An 18,883-nucleotide genomic window follows, 5' to 3' on the forward strand; every position below is an offset into this window, starting at 1 on the left:
GCTGTGCGATATGCAAAAGAACAAAATACCTCTCCAAACGGGAACACTGTATCATGTCAGCCTTTAAAGGGCACCGCACTTCAAATCCGAGATAAAAAGTTCAAAAACGTGACTGCGGTTGAGGCAGGGAACTGGGAAAATATCCCATACAATTATAATATGCAAGGCTTCCATTACAAGACCTTATCCTCAGCACTCGGGAGGATCTCAAAACATGCTGCACGTTCGTTTAAAAAACCCTTGCTTTTGAGGTTATTTATCTGAATGTTCAAACAACAATTCAGCAGTTGTTTGAACTGTTGAAAGGATTACAGCATCTTGCTAAAGATGCGTCGAAACCAACTTCACTGGGATTTTATGTGATCGAGCAACACAAGTAACACATAATTGTGAAGTAGAAATTAAATACACCCATTGATTTCTTGCATCTATTATTTTAGACAAACAAGCACCTGAAATGTGTGGTGTACTTCATTCATTGAGTCCAGGACTCAACTCCGCTCAAAATTCAAAATGAGTTCAGGAATACCCAGTTCCAGTCCTGGAGGTAGACTCTCGCGGGTTTTGGATGTTTTCTTTCTTCCGTCTTTGTCACCTTGCTAGACAGAAGCCTGTCAATCAACTGTTCATCTTATTCAGGTGTGTTCAATCAGGAAAAATTCTAAAACATGAGGGACACCAGGTATTCAGAACTCACTTTGGACTACCAAGTTTGATAAATACTAAAGTTTGGATGTAACAAACTAAACATAAAGAACAGAATTTTCTCTTTTAGAAATTCTGATTTGCAACATTCAGATTCTGAAATAAAAAACAAATATAGCCGAAGGATTCTATTTTTTCTTTTTTTTTCCTCGTCCAACAAAGAGTGTAGGAACCCTGTGGAATGTATGGGAGAAAAGATGAATTTGGATATGTTCTGGCCTGACATTCAAATGAATTTAGCGTTAGATGTATTAAACTGTTTATTGGATCACAAATAAGTCACATTGAATGCATTTATATTACTGAGCCAGTTAAGAACACTAATAATAGGGTAAACCTACGCCCTGTTAACATTTGTTTCTTCATCCAAAGTGTATTTTATTATTTCCATCACTATGAGTTTTATAAAAACTTTGGCCTTAACTTCATATTTGACTCATCCACACACAAACGGACTATAAAGCCAGACGAGTTCATCGGTAGAATCCTCTTTGATCATACAACTACAGTCTGAATTTCCACCTCCTCCGGGGAGGTGATGACATACTCCTCTTGCTGCTGCACCATCTCTATTCCCTCCACTGCTTCCTCTGTGGTAACCATGGTAACAGTCCCCCCGACGTCCTCAGCGGTGCCCGTCGTGGCCAGCAGCGTCCCGTCGCTGATGGCAGAGGCAAGCGTCATGGCCACCTGCTCCGTCAGGCTCTCCGGCGTGGCGATGGTGATGGTATCCCCGCAGTCGGAGATGGAAGCGCTTTCCTCGTCCGCCCCGACGTTTCGCACAATGATCTGGTGGCTGGCGGCGCCGTGGGACTGGCTGACGATCTGTTGCACCACTTTCATAATCTGGTTTCCCATCTTGGAAGAACAGAAATTCAAAAAACGTCAGAGGACTTGTGAGACGGGCTTAACGAGAACTTAACTTTATGTATTAATGAGCTTACGTTTTGAAGTGAGAAACAGTTATATAGATAATGCATAGGTTCTCTTTAGAGCTCCCCAAACGTGCACACTGACCTCGTTTTGGCTGTCCTGAATGAGTGTAACTTCTTGCTGCATTTCCTCTTCAGTTTGAGTCTAGATGGTGTGAAAGAATCAAGAAGTAGAAGAACTTTTGTTATATTTTTCATGTAAATCTCCAGACCGGAAGGCTTCCTGCATAAAACCCCTGAAATACTATCAAGATATTATAAAATATGGAAAATAATAAATGGTGTTCCAGTCAAGATGCTTAGAGCAGATTAAAGAAGGTCATTAATTGAAAACTTATTAACCAGAACCAACGACTGGATTAATTAGTTCCCGATTCTAAAAATCATTACATGTTAGATATGAAATGAAAACATGACTTCAAAGTAAAAGGTAAAAAATAGAGAGGCATACAACAGCCTTTTTTCATCATTGTAAAAATAAACTATTTCACAGAATAAACAAACGGCTGCAGTGGTTTTTCTGTGTAATTTTCCTCCAAACTTATGAGCTTTTGCTCCCACCTTTATAATATACTCCTGCGTGTCCGCCACCACTGATGAGAACTCCACCAGCACGGCGTGAGGATCTTCTGTGATGACTTCTGCTGCGCTGAGGCTGTCCGCAGACGCCTGCTCCTCCGTCACAACGCCCTGCTGCTCGTTGGAGTTCTCCTTATTGCAGCCTCCTGGCGTGGAAACAACCAGCAATACATCAGCTTGTGTCAGAGTGATAAACATCTGAGTCGTTTAAGTTTGCTTCTGAGCGTCACCCTGACCTTTGGCGCGCATGTGCCGGTTGAGCGTCCCGTGCTCGGCGAAGCCCCGCCCACACTTCGGGCACTTGAAAGGTCTCTCTCCTGTGTGGTGGCGGATGTGTCGCACCAGAGAGCCTTTCTCTCTGAAGCCTCTGAAGCAGAACTCGCACACGTAAGGTTTCTCATCGCCGTGAGTCCGTTGGTGAACTTGTAAGGCGTTCTGAGAAAAATGAATACAAGAATTTAAAAAAAAGCCAAAACAATCATAATTTTAGCTGTGTATGTACAGCCACTGTAATCCACCTTGGTCTTGTATCCCTTGTTGCATCTGTGACAGTGGTAGGGCCTCTCATCCGAGTGGGCTCTCATGTGTTCGCGTACGTGTCCGATGGTTTTATACAGCTTGCCGCACTCGCCGCATTTATACCGCCTCTCACTGACGTGGACCTCCATGTGCTTCTTTAACAGGTAGCCAGTGAGAAACTCCTTTTGACATAGTGTGCACTTAAACGGTTTATAACCTATAAAACAGGGATAAAGGCACAGATCATATATAAAAAAATAAAAAAAAGAATCAAAACATTTTTTATCTGTATTTTTTTTTTTTTTACCCCTCCAGGGGGTCTTTTGTGGGCTCTAGTGTCCCTTAAATGACAGTAGGCTGACAGGAAACGGGGAAGGAGAGGGGGGAAGACATGCGGCAAATGTTGTCGGGTCCGGGAGTCGAACCCGCGACGGCCGCGTCGAGGACTCAAGGCCTCCAAATACGGGTCGCGCTAACCACTACGCCACCTTGTATCTGTATTCTTATTATAAATTGTCCCACGCATCAGAAAATGGTAGTTTATGTTTGTATTCAAAAGAACCAACACTGACTGTGTCTGATTATGGGGTCCCACTACGCTACATTACACTTTCTATTGGTCTATCACATCTAACATCAATAAAATACATTAAAGTTTGTGGTTGTAACATGACAACATGTGAAAAAGCTTAACAATAAGTTAGTAACTCATATCTTGCACTCCAAGAAAAAAAATCTACTAGGAAATCTCGACTCTTGTGTATGACATTGGAAAGAGCTGCAACATTCAATAAGGGCTTACCTAAATGACCTTTGACATGAAAACGGAAATAATTTACGCCTTTGAACGACCGGCTGCAGTGTGGACAATTGTAGAGCTTACAGGGTGCTCGATCTTCAGCTGTTTCCTGTCCAAGAAACAAGAAAACAGTTATGATTCATGGAAAATTTCTCTAAAGCAACCTTTTTTAACAAAAATTTGTGATGCACATGCCTCCTCCGTCTCGTCAAACTCTTCTTTAACCTGGATCTCAATCACACTCTGATCAACATCAGTAGCATCTGGAATGTCTTTGTCCAGCTCCTGCGTTGTTGGCGAGGATTCCTCCACCACCGTCTCCTCGGTGCCCAGGGCGATGCCGGAGTTGATGATGGCCTGACAGATGAGGCTGTCGCCGGCGGCGGCGGCAGCAGCCAGAGCGTCCGCCTGAGACTGGTCGACCACCACCTGGTTCAAGCAAAAGAAATACAGCAACTTGAGATTCGACCGAAAGAGAAACACACAAAAGACTTAAAGCGTGCGCTCTCACCTGCTGCTCTTGTGTGGTCCCGTCCACCTCCATTGTGAAGTGAACCTGACGGAGGACCTCCTGGGAGCCAGCCTCCACCACACTGACGACAGCAGTGTGAGCCTCCACCATCTCCTGCTCCTCAGCTTGCTGCTCCACGACTACCACTTCCTGTTGGGCCACTACCTGGCCTTGGTCAGTTTCAACTCCTGAAACATTCACACCATCTCAGGATTTGTTCCATTTACTGTGTTATTGCACTTCAAGCCAGATTAACCATGGAGACATTTTGCTAATTTTATAAATAAATTAAAATATTATAACCCACTTCATAATATTTATGAAAATAACTCTGCATTGGTGCGACAGACTGGCATCCTGTCCAGGGTGTACCCTGCCTCTCGCCCGGAACGTTAGCTAGAGATAGGCACCAGAAATGAATGAATGAATGAATGAATGAATGAATGAATGAATGAATGAATGAATGAATGAATGAATGGATGGAACTCTGCATTGGGAGACTTACTAGAACTAAGTTATTGTAAGGTTTTAGGAAGTTAAAGTATTAAAGCTTTTACAATTTTGAGAGTTTTTAAATGTAAATGCTAATTGAGTTTACTCCAACTCTATATATCATAGATGTGTCCCTCCCCCACATGTTGCTGCCAACTCTATAGATCATAGATGTGTCCCTCCCCCACATGTTGCAGGCACAGTTTCCCACAATTACAAAAAAGACAAATTTAGCTCTTTGGAAACACTGTCAGCAGTGAAAAACACATAGAAATCATAAAATCATGATATGAATTTAAAAGGAGCATCACTGCTGTTGACAAACTACAAGAAGCATTCATGTTAAACGGCTGATCACAAAATAGGTGCTAGGTTAACATGACTATATCAGCTTGTTACACTGCTGGATTTGCTAAGCTGACCAGAGTTTAATTTATAGGTATATTTAACTCATAACCACCAATAAGAAATATTAATAAATTACATTAGAGTAACTATTGTAACCTGTATTATATATTGGAAGTTCTCAAATATTGAATACAATTTAAAGTTCAATATTTTTCTATATATAAATTGGCCATCATTTTTTAGCTCAGGCTTTAAAATGGAAACCTGCAAAAAATTGTAATATTAAAAAAAATTATTTCCAGATGGATGACTGTAGAAAATACAAAAAGACAGTCAGACAGAAGGCTAGAGGAATGGATAAATAGTGGATGGATATATGGACAGATCGACTGATGGATGGATGTAGAATGGATGTAGGACTTGACGGATGTATAAATGGATGCAACTGTGCAGTGACTGCACTGCATTTCTTTCCCTTTGAAATTAGTCTGACCTTTCTGCACTCCATCTTTGCTGACCAGGATTTCCTTGTACTGGACAAACCGGATCTTCTCTGTGCATGGAGTCAGGGATTTCAGATGTCTGGTGAGAGCCCCCGACTCTCTGAAAGACTGCCCACACAGGGTACACCGATACGGCCGCTCATCTGCAAGCAGTGGAGAAGAACGCAAAATAGAATAGTTTTGATTTCTGGCACACATGTCAAAGTGAGTTCATTTCAACAGTGCTGTGTGACTCCAGTTCATTCTCCACACCAGTGTGCCGACGGTTGTGACGTATCAACGAGCCTTTGGTACGAAACGAAGTCTCACACAGGCCACAGGAGAAGTTCTTCTGGTCACTGTGAGTTTTCATGTGAGTCCTCAAGATGTTTGTCTACGCAGGGAAACAGAATCACAGAGTGAACGAAAGTTAGAAACAAGCAACAACTAAGGTAATTGCATCATGTGGCTTATCAACTGTTTGACTCACAGTTTTAAATGTCTTTTCACAAAGGTAACAAATGTAGCGTCCCTCCTGATTTACTTTGAAAGTCTGCTGTTCACCATCAGCGTTGTCAGATACAAACGTTGTGCTTTTATCAGACTGGTCGGTGACTTTAATAGAAGCGATTTTCCTCCTATGACCTCGACCCATTGGACCATTTCTTTCATCTGTGTGGAGAACAAAATAACAGAAATTTAGCGCAGTACCGCGGAGAAATTCAGATATCAAATTAACTGAGCAAACATAATACATAGATGGATAACAAACTGATAAATAACTGTGCAAAACTAGTAATTCAAACTAAGTACTCCAATTAAAAACATGCATCTTTTGTGGTTTTTAAGGTTCTCAAGGATTCTATAGAGCAGCAAAAAAAGTTTTTAAAAAAAGACATACTAAGGTTGATAACCTACCGTCGGTGGTCGTTGTTGGTTTAACTGTAGATATGCCTTCAGTTTTCACCTTAAACGCTGAGCTTCCGGTACTTGAAGAGACCTACAGAAAAGTAAACAGAACAAAATGACATACTAATGAAGTTTCATGGACTAATTACATGTGCACAGATGGGAGAAAAACATAGTCGTACCATAATCATACATATACATTTTTGTTCTAAATTGTGTTTATCTTGATGGTCAGAAAAAAAGACTTGCTCCAGGTTGTTGTTTGCTAATAGGAGTATTTTTGCTTTTTGACTGTTTATCTCCCTGGACTGGATCTGACAGCTAAATTTGTTGTTAAAGGCAATATGTAAGAAAAGAAGAAATTAAGCTTTGTTTTTAAATAAGAATTACGTTTTCTGAAGTGAACACATATTCCTCTAGAATGTATCAACATTAAATCAATCTGAAAGATTTCCAAGTGGATGATCAAAATTGTATTGACCACAAAAACACAGTCTTTTGGATATACGGGGGAAAAAAATAATAATTTGAGCTTAAAACTGTCTGAGGACATGCCTGTTGGTTGGCCTCCTGGGAAGCCTGTCTGGTCTCCGGGCGTTTACAGCTCTGCTGCAGCTTGTGCTGGATGAAAGCCTCCAGGCTGGAGAACTCGCACTGACACCGACCGCACTTGTGGACATCATCATCTACAAAAGGACGCAGAACAACCATGTAAATGTGAGAGACTTCTGGGGTTTCTTGTGACTTTCGAGCCTTACTACTGCGGGGGGCTGCATGTTTGGTGCACCGTTTTCAAATGCCAACAACAACTGGGCAAATCTACAGCGATGCAGCAAATTGGCTAATGTTGCTAACGTTAGTTAGCTGCTACTAGCACAAATTCATTATGGAGGAAGTTAGCAAGGCCCAAACGTGATAACAGAGATAGAATTTAATCTTGTTTTATGCCGTCAGGGGTCTAACCTTCATCTCCCAGTGTAGTCTGAATGGTGATGGTGTCGGTGCCGTTCGTCGTTTGCTCCTTCTCTGTTTCTGCCGTATGATTATTTTCTGCATTCATGTCGTTTGACTTCTCCGTCTCTGTCGCAACGCAGCAGCAGGGCGGGAGCAAATATGGCGGATTTACGACCGCGTAGTCATAACAACTGAAGGGCTCGTGCACATGTGGAATGAAATAAAGAGATTTTCTGCGAGGGATTTGGTCATAAACTGTCTAATTCCTCGTCGTGTCCCTTTAGAGGTGACTCTTATTCCGAAATAATTTACACATTTGGACAATGATGCATTTGAAACCCGAAAATCTGACTTTTGGGTTAAAATAACACTCCATACAACCTTCTGTTTTGAATTCACTGAACACAACATCAGATAGACTCGGTCTCAAACTCCAGGCCTCGAGGGCCGCAGTCCTGCAGTTTTTAGATGTGCCACAGGTACAACACACTGGAATGAAATGATTTAATGACCTCCTCCTTGTGTAGATCAGTTCTCCCAGCCTTGCTAATGACCTAATTATTCTGTCCAGGTGTGGTGCAGCAGAGACACATCTAAAAGTTGCAGGACTGCGGCCCTGGAGGACTGGAGTTTGAGACCCCCGCTGGACTGGGCAAGCCGGTTGTGCATAGTTTAGTTATCATAGCAGGAATATAAAAAAAAAACCTTATTGATTTCACTTAGAGAAAGCAATGGTATTTCCTGGGTGTCTTGGTCAAAACAACAGCATTTATAACATAAGAATACATTCAATTAAAAAACACTGTTTATCCCAAAAGGAAATTAAATGTTGACATAACTTATAAGTATCTTTAAAAAGTGGACGGTGATGCTGTGGGCAGGAATCGGCAGTAGCAGTCAGTCTTATAACAAATCTGAGGAGGCCTCTGACTGAAGACTCTCTGTGTGACAGTCTCTTATGTGTCATGACATACTTAGAATTCAATTTACGATCAGCAGAGACGATCTTCCACAGTAACAAGCCCTGGATGACATCATAAGTTTTGGCAAGTTTTCTAATTCACCTCATTTACTTTTATTGCTCCTCTGTAAATATCTGTCTGGCTGTATAGTTATATATTATATATATATATTCCTTTATTTAATCAGGTAAACCCCGTTGAGATCTAGATCTCATTTTCAAGAGGGACCTGAGCAAAAATTTGCAATACATAGCAAATTAAGCAAGTTAAAAGATAGACAGAGAAATGTTTAGGAGTCAACAAAAAAGTGCCACTCAATAGGGTCCCTTAATCATACCATCATCTTTTGAGCTAATTGTTTTAATTTTACATTGATATATGTGTTGTTCAGTTGAGGTATCTCTGTCTTTGTTCTTTTCAGTACTAGTGTGTTTGCTTGAAAACATGACTGATAAAAAAAAAAAGAAGATGTGACCAAGATAAACAAACAGACTAAAACATTTTGAATCTAGTGTTGACATGGTAGCATCTTATCTGATCACTTTTGGTGAGAAACAAGTTTCAACAATTGAACATTAGGAGATGTTTTGTAAACATTTGATCAATGATATCAGGATGATGGCTGTGATCTTGAACAACTCAATGGTCAATTTAAATAGTCTTGTTGTGGTTCTCACAACTTGCTTTTGGGAAACAACACAATATGGCAAACATCATCTAAGTTTCCCCAAACCCTCCTTCTTTCATCTTCAAACATTTGTTGCAGAGTTCACAATGTAACGTTGATATGATCTGTAAAGAAAGTTAAAGCAGACGTTTAGTAAAGGTAGTAAAGGTTTTTTTATATTATTTTCAACGAATAACATTGCAAATGTTGTTTTTTGTTTGTGTGTATTTAAGCACCTAAAGCATATTTTAGTTATTCAAGCCATATTACGATTACTATTTTGTTGTAAAATAATGTAGAAGTACATTTAAGTACATATGATGAAGGATCTAAGTGAAAAACATTCTCAGAGGTGAGCTGTTGCGCAGCTTTTCCAGTTGTGGATAAAGTTGAATCAAGACTTCACGACACTAATATAAACAACAACTTTACGGCAGTGAGTATGGCGTCTCACTTCAGCGGTGTCCTGCAGCTGACGGATCTCGACGATTTTATCACACCGTCGCAGGTCGGAAACTTCAACATGTACAACATAACATTGCAGAATATTAATTTTGGTAGAATGAGATAAATATGAATGATTCGTCGGCTTTTTGAGTCTGATTTTAACAGCGTAAAAACATGGTGAAGTAGCCAGCAATCGAATGTGTAGTTGTTCTTGTCGCCTGTGTTAGTTGATTGAGTAGCGACCCAAACGCAGCACCAACAGTAAACGATTGTTGTCTAAAGATAATCATAAATCGATGTTTACTGTTTGGTTGGGGCGTTGGTTCCTCCAAAATACAGGCTTAAAAACACAATAAGCCGCCGTTAGCTTGCTAATGATAGGGGGATGATCTAAAAAGACTGAAATCAGCCCATCTCTGATAATTTGTGATAATGATACTCTCCTAGCTTGTGGTAACTTGAAGTCTCTAATTTAAGATCATTTAAGAGCACTGACAATTTTACTGTGATGACTCACTGGGGGAGATTTTTGTGTTAGAAGAATTAAGAAACATTCAGCACGCCAATCAGGAATACTGTAGTTTATTTAAAACATATTTTCCAATTAAGCTCAAATGTTCAATAAACCTTGTTTGGTTTCTATTCATCAACATTTTTGATAACGTATCTGGTATATTGACACAAATAATGAGGTAACTTACAAAGCTTTTAGTATGTTAATGAAACCATTTATCTCCTTGGACTGATATCTACAGGTTATAGCAGTGAACTAAAAGGTAACGTGACCAGTTTAAAACGAAATTGATATTTTAAAATCCTATCTAAACAAAAGAACTATACACATTCCCCTTATAACTCTATCCATCCAACTCTGTTCTCATCGATAGAAATGTGATCAGATCAAAGATGGAATAAACCAATGCTTATAATAAAGCTACCTTGATTAAAAGAATCCTGTTAATCTGAAGATACAGCATTGTTTATGGCTGACACATTTTAGAACGTGATGACATGAATGCACAAACGAAAAGTGAGACAAGGTTCCACTTTTTTTTCTTATTCCTTTTTCTGTCTTGATTGTTGTTGAAATGATGGAAAACCCTATTTTTGTGGTTTTAAAAAAAATCTAAAAATATGTTGTTTCATATTTGCCCTCATATTTGTTTCCTTTTTTGTAGGAATGTGTCAAACCAGTCAAAGTAGAGAAGAAAAAAGGTAAATCTGTGGCCAAAATACAGATAGAGGATGATGGAAGTTATGTGCAAGTCAACCAGGTGGGTATCATGGCTCGACTGCATCATGACATTAAAAACTATGTCAGCTAGAACATGAACAGTCTCTAGGTTGCATCATTATTGCGTTGTGCTCACTGTTGCCTGTAATAGAGCGCGCATGTACTCTGCACACCTGGATGGCTTAGTTATCAAAATGTTGTGTTGGCCTAATGCTAAACCTTCAGCCTAAGGGAGAAGCAGCTCAGAGCTTTTAATATATTAATACAATTTTACAAAAAGGCAAATTCAGATCATCGGTGGGATCTTTTCAGAGTTTTATGTAAAAAAAAAAAAAAAGAAAGAAAAAACATTGGTTTTTAATTTTGTTTGCATAACTCCATTTTACTTCATTTGCAAACAATTTTACACAGAGCAATGTGCAAGGTCAAAATTATTGCACAAGACAGCACATGCTGCAATGCACAGCACTTTGTGCTAAAAATCTATTCACCTGCAGCTGCTCAGGGTGCTGCTGTTTATCAAAGCTGTGTTGGCTGAACCTGATGGTAGAGGCATACAGTTTTTATACTTTTAGTACAAATTCTTGTGCACATCTGACTCTAGACGTGATTTCAATGGTGATGACATTATGATAGTAAAACTGCAGGGTTTATTGACATGTAAGCCAAGTACTGAAAGTATACGAGTGCCATAATTCTTTTCTCAATGAATGTTCTAAATAAAGTTGTCTAGATTTCTCATGGCACAGAAGTGCTTGAACAATAGATGATTCTCGATCCTGTATGACTGGACCTTATCCCACAATCTGTTTTGGGAATCATTACATTCTTATTGGTGTTTTTGAATTAAACCCGCTTGTCATTTAAGGATGGAGGAAAACAGAAACTGGAGAGAGCAAAGATCACGCTAAACGACTGCTTGGCCTGCAGTGGCTGCATCACTTCAGCCGAGAGCGTCCTGATCACGCAGCAGAGCCACGAGGAGCTTTTAAAAGTGCTGCGGAACAACAAGGTAGAGCTGCGTTGTGTTACTGGGAATAGTTCTGCAGTGTTTTTGATCCTGAATTTGCTGTTATTGTTTTCTGTCTGCATCATGGCGACTTCCCACGCAGACCAAAGAGACGGAGCAGAAGACTGTAGTGGTGTCGGTATCGCCCCAGTCCAGAGCCTCCCTTGCAGCACATTACAACCTCAGCAGTAGTGAGGCTGGCAGAAAGCTCACTTCTTTCCTCAAAGGCCTTGGTGTGTACATGTTTTGTTTTTTTGTTTATTTATCATTTACTAAATGACACCTAACTGAGGCAGAATAATTTTGTCTCTGTGGTGTATTGTTGTCTTCCAGGTGTTCATCATGTGTTTGACACCAGCTTCAGTCGAACGTTCAGCCTGCTGGAGAGTCAGAGGGAGTTTGTGGATCGTTTCAGTCGGAAACAACAGGACAGCAAAGCCGTGCCCATGCTGACATCCGCCTGCCCAGGTACAGCCGGGGGGGGGGGGGGGGGGGGGAGAAAATACTAAAATAATTTATTGAAGCAGAAAATAATGCTAAATCTATACACTACTTCATAAAATAAAACTAATGAAAATTACAAAAATGCATGCAGGATGGATCTGTTATGCAGAGAAGACTCACGGCGACTATATTCTCCCGTACATCAGCACCACTCGCTCTCCACAGCAGATGATGGGCTCTCTGGTGAAAAGCTATTTTGCTGAACAGCAGGTATGCTTTGGACCTGATTATAAATTGCCAAGCAAAAGTATTCTTACGTATCGCAACATTTAGTCACGTTGCGACCTTAAACTTTAATGATCTTCTTTCAAGAAATGATGTACCAGTGTTACAAACAACAATGTTACCACTGTTGTGGTGGTGCTGCTTTTGGTAGAGAAGCGGTTTAGAGTTAAAAGGAAGATGAATAGATTGGAATATGGGAGAAAAGCCTCTGGAGGCTGCAAAATCCTGAAACAGGATCTCAAACCATCACCCTGTACATAAAATCCAAGCTACAACTGACTTATATCAAAGCATATTTATGTGCTAGAATGGCCTAGTCTAAGTCTAAATAAAACTGAGAATCTGTGGCAGGACTATAAAATATATTGTCCATCCAATCTGACTGAGCTCAATCTAGTTTGGAAAGAGATTGTGAAACTGCGACATGAATACTTTTGCAAGGCACTAAATGTAACTACATTTAATAGAGAAGAGTTGCTGATCTGTATGTCTGTTAGGGTCTTAGTCCACAGCAGATCTACCACGTGGCTGTGATGCCCTGCTTCGACAAGAAACTCGAGGCATCACGCTCCGACTTCTACCTGAGCAAAGCCGAGACCCGAGAAGTGGATTGTGTCATCACTTCAGGTAAACCAGCTGCCCTCATTCTGTCTTTTTTTTATGCTTCTGGAAATAAAACACAAAAAAGCTCCCTTTGCTGCTGCTGCAGGAGAGGTTCAGAAAATGTTGGAGGAGCAGAATGTGTCTCTTTCTGATGTTGAGCCTGCAGCCCTGGACACAATGCAAGTTTTATCCCGTCTTGAAGTATTGCTCTCAATCCTTGCAGAATTTAAACCCACATGCTGTGTGTTTCACGCAGGTTCAGCAGTGTGTGTGGGGATGAGTTCCTGAGCCATGCTGGGAGTGGTTCAGGAGGTTACCTCCAGCATGTGTTCACGTATGCTGCCAAGCAGCTGTTTGGGGAGGAGGTGAAAGAACTCACCTACAAGACGCTCAGGTGAAGGAGGCCTTCAAAATGATTTATCATTTCACACCTTCTGATCATAAAGGATCCGTTTTTAATTACAAATCTTAAAAAACATGATTATGTCTCACTATTTTTGTATTCGCCACTCTGTGATGCAGGAATAAAGACTTCCAGGAGGTGAGACTGGAGAAAGACGGTGCCGTCCTGCTGTGTTTCGCCTCAACTTATGGCTTCCGCAACATTCAGAACCTCGTGCAGAAACTCAAGAGGGGAAAGTCGCCCTACCACTTTGTGGAAGTTATGGCCTGTCCGTCAGGTAAACGGGAGAATGTTTGCCTTGAAGTCTTACCTTCGTGTTCCAAAACATATGCTGTACATATGAAGCTTCCTGCAGATCGTGGTTCTGCATGCAATAAATGCTCAACCGGAAAAGTTTGATAAACAGTTTACATTGTATTAAGCTGTTTTATAAATTCCAAGGACTTTTCTGAGAGAAACATTCCCAGAATAGTTTTAGTTCTAGTCCCAGGAGCTTCTTTCATAGTTCTGTATATTAAGGAATCACATCTTGGTTTTATCAATCTATGCTGCATTAAGCCCTGTTCAACATGTTTCACGTGTATAAAAATAAGTTCTTGTCAAGCTTAACATGTCTCATTTGTTGTCCTGCAGGCTGTCTAAATGGTGGTGGGCAGGTGAGGCCCTCATCCAGTCAAAACCAAAAGGAGCTTCTCCAACAAGTCGAGGAACTCTACAGGGCAGAGCGTCCCCTGTTGCCAGAAAACGACACCCGTGTGGCTGAGTTGTATGAAAGCTGGCTTCACACCCTGGGAGCAGAGAGAGCCAAAGAGCTGCTACACACACAGTTCCACGCTGTGGAGAAAATGACCAACGGGCTCACTATAAAGTGGTGATCTGTGCTCTTGTCTAGCCAAGATGATGTTTGCAGACTTTAATTTTGCATTCAGCTTTGGTCCTGACAGAGATGCACATTTTGATTCTTTTAGGTCTTTTTTTTCCTGTGGGCCTAGTAGGGTGGAATACCAGATTATAAACCAATGCTTCTGAACTGAATAAGTGCAACTGTCTACCCGTTGTCCTCTTAATTAGCTAGTGATGTATTTTGTGTGGAACCTGTTACACTCTAAACATGTCATTTCCAATCATAAATAGGTAAAATATGATCACTCTTTGTTAATTTGTGTTATTTATGTAAATTTGCGCAGTTTGAAAACAAAATAAACAATTATTTAATTATTCCAGTGTTACGTACCAAAGTGTGCTCTAGTCTGCTTTTGAGCAAGAGTGACCCTGATACAGGAATTAGGTTGTTTTCTACTTTTCCTGAGGAAATGTAGAAACCAACCTAAAAAGAATTAGGAAAGTATATGCCCCTTTTTTTTAAATAAAGCATCTAGGCAATTTTTTACAATTTTTTCCAGATTGATGCAACTTTGAGATCACATTTCTTCAACAATCAGACTACTTTGTTCATTTTATTCAAACATGGCATGTTTAGCTGCTGGAAGAACAAAAAACAACTCACAATGACTTTACTTCTGCAGCTTAAAAAATACTTTTTTGAGAACTTCTAACTTGACAATTTTGACCCCACATGGATAAAGTTTGGGCACCTTGGAAAAAACAGTATTCTCACACAACAAAGCTAGTGTTTGTGCCATTCACATCTGGAAACATCTGAATTCAGATAATTTCATATTTAGAGGTCCTACTGTAAATTGCTGCACAATAATTATATTTACCTGTGATTTAGTGTTAAATTCAGTGGAGTTTTCTATATTTTATCCATGTACAAAAATGTGAATAGCCAACATTTACTGTACCTCTCGTGAGCAACATTCTATATGTTTTTGGAAGCAATAGAATTTTTTTTTATTTGCATTAAATAAAAGCAATCCGAACTGTTTTAAATATTTGCATCAGAATACTATGAACCGAGATCATATAGCATAAATCTCATTAGCCCATGCTGACTTTACAGTAAATATTCTATTGCCTTGTGACATTTTTGTGTTTTAATATTTATATGCAATTTTTGTTGCATTAAATTTCACTTTAATGTCAGGACTTTTCTACCGATAAAATGTTCTGCATAATTAAATCAGAACTAATATTTGGCCTTCCGAAAATGTCCTCAACACTTTTATGAAAATAACTCATCCTGTACATTTAGGCATTTACTCCACATTCAAACTTTACATTTATTAGTATTGCTATGGATGAATGGGTCTGACCACAGATTATGAGCCATAAAAGCAAACGGATTTATAGAACAGGGTCGAGCTAATTAGCACAGTTCTGTGTCCCAACCTTGCGTTAAATGTGCAAAAATGCTGATTTATAACAAAAATAAAATCCCACTAATATCTCTTAATTTAAGAGAGACAGCTACAGGGCTTCCACGGTCTTTAGCGTGATACAACATTCAGTCACTGTCTTTGATCGCTGGACTTAAATGGTCCTTAGAGCTCATGAGCAGACCCCACTGCAAAGCCAACATGGCTTGAGGCGGAAGTCTTTCCTTGGGCTTCTTAAATGTATCCATTTCCTTTCTCAGGACTCTCATCACCTCTACAGGCTCCATCTTCCCAGTAAATTTCTGCACTGCTTTCTCCCTGTAATAATAATAACAATAATAAATTAGGACAAATTAAAAACACAGAAACCGAACATTCCAGCTCACATTCTTCTTATATTAAAAGCTAAAACAATAAAAAAAATGTTTCTACATTCTTTCACTTAAAAAATACTCATCTAGGCATACCTTTCGTGTGCCATAAACACTGTATATGAGCTAAACATAAAAACTCACGAGAGGCGGAGAAAAGGGTTGTAATCAAACTCCTCCTTTAGTGTGGATGGTACAGTGGGTTTGTCGTCATCATCTCTTGCCTGGCAATGGAGAGCAAAGCATACATATGGAAAAAATAAATAAAAAAAGATTTAAATTACACGCAGAGCACCTAACACTATTACTATATCATAGATTATTAACAAATGACTAAATCTAATTTATACTAAGCAGTATTTTAACAACTATGAGGAAATAAACACAAAAAGCTTGAGTATTGTTAAATGAAATGCCTTATGGATCATAAAGTTAATTAAATAAATCAGTCAACCTATGAATGAGGCATATTTTTTCTAAACTCAAGCAATTTGCTTTTTTTGTTTGCTTGTTTTTTTTGACCAAAAATGCTGTAAAAATGTATCAGAATTGACCTAAAGTAAATAATTATAAACAGTATTATTATTTAACATTTTGGATGTATCTTACTCACCCTGGCCCAGCTCAGCATCTCTTTGACCTTCTCGTTCTCTGGCTCCACCAGCAGTGCAAACTTTAGGTTCTTGATAGTGTTCTCATGTCCACAGAACACTTTCTGTTTTAAAAAATATATATTTTAAACAGATTCTTGGAGAGGTTTTCGTTGGTGCATCAAGAATTCAACACACTGTCTATTGTGCTTGAAAGTTTCCCGACTGGTTTGAGCATAATAGGAAAAATGTTTGTGGTTAAAGGAGAATATCAGACACACCACCACTTTTGGTGACATTGGAGCTTTCCACATTACTTCCCGTCAGAAGTAACTGAAAGGATTTCAACAATGCAGCTGAAACCATACATGATCTCTATGCCAGTACACAGTGACAGTGTGCCAGTCCTAATTTGGTGCAAAAATGGCCTAAAATTAAGTAGTAGGAATTTTTTGTTTGTTTGACTAACTCACTGTTTCTTGAGGTAGGGAAGCAATCACTTTGGTGAGGTTGTGGTGCATCTGTTCTGCTGTGCCCTCCAAAAACCTCCCACATCCACCAATAAACAACGTGTCTCCTGAAAGCCAAAAGAGAGAACTAGATGACAAAGAGAGCTATGGTGCCTCTCCCTTTACATTAAACAAAACCAGCTAGCGGAGGCGTAATTTCTTAATGCAAGAAATGAGAGATTTAACTGGTTATTCAGCCCTTTACGTGTACAAACATAGACCTGTGAACACAGCGGGCGCGTCTGTGCATTCATCCTCCCAGACGTAGTAGCACATATCACCAGAAGTGTGGCAAGGAGTGAACAGGCACTTCACATTGATAGAGTTAAACTGCAAATGGAGAAAATATCGTCTTAAACTGCAACCCTGACTGGTAAATGTTTTTAGTGTCAAAGACGACGTCTGTTTACCTTCAGTTCCTGAGAGTCTGTGACTTTATCTGTGAGCCCCTTGATCCGATCATCCGCCCCATAAACCTTGAGGCTAGGAACCTCATTCACCAGAGCCTCATTTCCACGAGCGTGATCCCTGGAAGCACAAACAAAAACAAAAGAAACACAGCTCAGTTGTACAAATATGATGCAGTTACCCATATTAGGGTATACTGAGGTTTAAAAAGTTATGGCTTCAAAACTGCTGACACTTTCCATCATACTGTTTCCAGGGAATGACAGAAAAGTTATTTTCACAAGCCTAGGCTAGAGAGTAACATCTTTAGATGACCAGTCAGTCAGAAAGCAATTACGTCTATACTACGCTTCTAAGAACAAATTTACAAATATTTCTGAATATTGTTCCTACACTATACGCACCACTAACTACTCTTAATAAGATAATGTAGGTATGTAAACTAATCAGCTCATCAAATTCTATATGAGCTATGGCTCATAGCTAATCACACTTGAATAAAATAGATAATTTGTCAAATTAAAATGATAACGGACTGAATATGTGTAGTTTGTTTGGACCCATATTGTAACCTTACCAGTGGCAATGCGTTGTGAGAACAGCAACGAGAAACAAGCCTTCTCTTTTCACAATTTCCAGCAGCTGTCAAAAAAAAAAAAAAAATTAAAAATTAGCCATTACATTAAAGAAACACAAATAAAATGATAAAAAATGCAACATAATATTTTTGTTATAGTTGGCTTTCATTTTATTTTTTTATTTATTCGTAAAATATGTCACTTCAATGTGTTCCTATCGATAAATTTTTCTCAATTAAAAATGTAATAAAATGTTTTTTGTAAAAGTGCCATTATTTTTCTCTTCCACCGTGAATCCCTTTCACGTCTCACCCGGTGAGGTACAGCGGGGTCCACGGCTATGGCCTGCTTGCTCTGCTCCTCTATCACCAGGTACATGTAGTTGTCCTCCAGGATGGAGATCACCTTCACCTTCATGGCTCTCACGCGCGCATGCACGCACCCTGGCACGCGACGTTTCCACAAACCACAACACACGTCCTGTAATATCTGTGCTAATTGGTTATAAACCAATCCACACTGTGTAGCACACTCTGTAAACCCAGCTCGGTTATTAACTAGGTTAAACGCTTTCTCCGGCTTGTTTGACAATAATGTCATCAAAGCGCATCGACTAACAAAAGGTAACGTTTTTAAAGCTCAGTTTTGCATTCAGACCAGGAAGTTATCGTGCCCTAATAAAGCCATTGCGTCAAACGTCATAACGCAGACATTTTAATCGAGTCAGACAAATCCAACCGTTAGCAGAAATACCCAATTTGGTAAAAATCACAGAAATATTAACTGCATATCAGCTTGAATTATTGCTGATATGCAGTTAATATTGGGCTTTAAAAATTAGTATAAGTTCTTTTCACATGATGT

General features: G+C 39.5%; 3 protein-coding genes across 3 annotated transcripts; 1 reads left to right on the top strand and 2 right to left on the bottom strand.

The window, feature by feature from the left end:
* Nucleotides 1-952: 952 nt before the first annotated feature.
* On the bottom strand, nt 953-7,378 carry e4f1 (E4F transcription factor 1). Its single transcript, XM_014472409.2, has 14 exons — nt 7,240-7,378; nt 6,832-6,962; nt 6,286-6,367; nt 5,858-6,039; nt 5,641-5,761; nt 5,379-5,531; nt 4,046-4,233; nt 3,730-3,963; nt 3,538-3,643; nt 2,735-2,952; nt 2,453-2,651; nt 2,199-2,362; nt 1,723-1,782; nt 953-1,563 (listed from the first exon to the last, which is right to left on the bottom strand). The coding sequence occupies exons 1-14, from the start codon at nt 7,334-7,336 to the stop codon at nt 1,201-1,203; spliced, it is 2,298 nt and encodes a 765-aa protein (XP_014327895.1). The 5' UTR covers nt 7,337-7,378; the 3' UTR covers nt 953-1,200.
* Nucleotides 7,379-9,210: 1,832 nt separating this feature from the next.
* narfl (nuclear prelamin A recognition factor like) lies at nt 9,211-15,269 on the top strand. Its single transcript, XM_014472407.2, has 11 exons — nt 9,211-9,367; nt 10,485-10,580; nt 11,409-11,552; nt 11,653-11,782; nt 11,883-12,017; nt 12,145-12,263; nt 12,776-12,905; nt 12,988-13,060; nt 13,138-13,275; nt 13,404-13,561; nt 13,918-15,269. The coding sequence occupies exons 1-11, from the start codon at nt 9,302-9,304 to the stop codon at nt 14,157-14,159; spliced, it is 1,431 nt and encodes a 476-aa protein (XP_014327893.1). The 5' UTR covers nt 9,211-9,301; the 3' UTR covers nt 14,160-15,269.
* On the bottom strand, nt 15,229-18,704 carry LOC102235591 (hydroxyacylglutathione hydrolase-like protein). Its single transcript, XM_005808739.3, has 8 exons — nt 18,332-18,704; nt 18,019-18,083; nt 17,444-17,561; nt 17,255-17,363; nt 16,998-17,101; nt 16,548-16,649; nt 16,079-16,158; nt 15,229-15,881 (listed from the first exon to the last, which is right to left on the bottom strand). The coding sequence occupies exons 1-8, from the start codon at nt 18,617-18,619 to the stop codon at nt 15,692-15,694; spliced, it is 1,056 nt and encodes a 351-aa protein (XP_005808796.1). The 5' UTR covers nt 18,620-18,704; the 3' UTR covers nt 15,229-15,691.
* Between the last annotated feature and the right edge of the window lie 179 nt (nt 18,705-18,883).

Source organism: Xiphophorus maculatus, chromosome 16 (assembly GCF_002775205.1).
Source record: "Xiphophorus maculatus strain JP 163 A chromosome 16, X_maculatus-5.0-male, whole genome shotgun sequence".
NCBI lineage: Eukaryota > Metazoa > Chordata > Actinopteri > Cyprinodontiformes > Poeciliidae > Xiphophorus > Xiphophorus maculatus.

Coding starts and splice junctions, on each gene's coding strand:
- e4f1 (XM_014472409.2), bottom strand. CDS start 7,336: ATGAATGCAGAAAATAATCATACGGCAGAAACAGAGAAGGAGCAAACG. Junction 6,368..6,831: donor CCCAGGAGGCCAACCAACAG/GCATGTCCTCAG, acceptor ACTTTTCTGTAG/GTCTCTTCAAGTACCGGAAG. Junction 6,040..6,285: donor ACCAACAACGACCACCGACG/GTAGGTTATCAA, acceptor TTCTCCACACAG/ATGAAAGAAATGGTCCAATG.
- narfl (XM_014472407.2), top strand. CDS start 9,302: ATGGCGTCTCACTTCAGCGGTGTCCTGCAGCTGACGGATCTCGACGAT. Junction 12,264..12,775: donor GCTATTTTGCTGAACAGCAG/GTATGCTTTGGA, acceptor TATGTCTGTTAG/GGTCTTAGTCCACAGCAGAT. Junction 13,276..13,403: donor CTCACCTACAAGACGCTCAG/GTGAAGGAGGCC, acceptor TCTGTGATGCAG/GAATAAAGACTTCCAGGAGG.
- LOC102235591 (XM_005808739.3), bottom strand. CDS start 18,619: ATGACATTATTGTCAAACAAGCCGGAGAAAGCGTTTAACCTAGTTAAT. Junction 18,084..18,331: donor ACCCCGCTGTACCTCACCGG/GTGAGACGTGAA, acceptor TTTTTTTGACAG/CTGCTGGAAATTGTGAAAAG. Junction 17,562..18,018: donor CTCACAACGCATTGCCACTG/GTAAGGTTACAA, acceptor TTGTGCTTCCAG/GGATCACGCTCGTGGAAATG.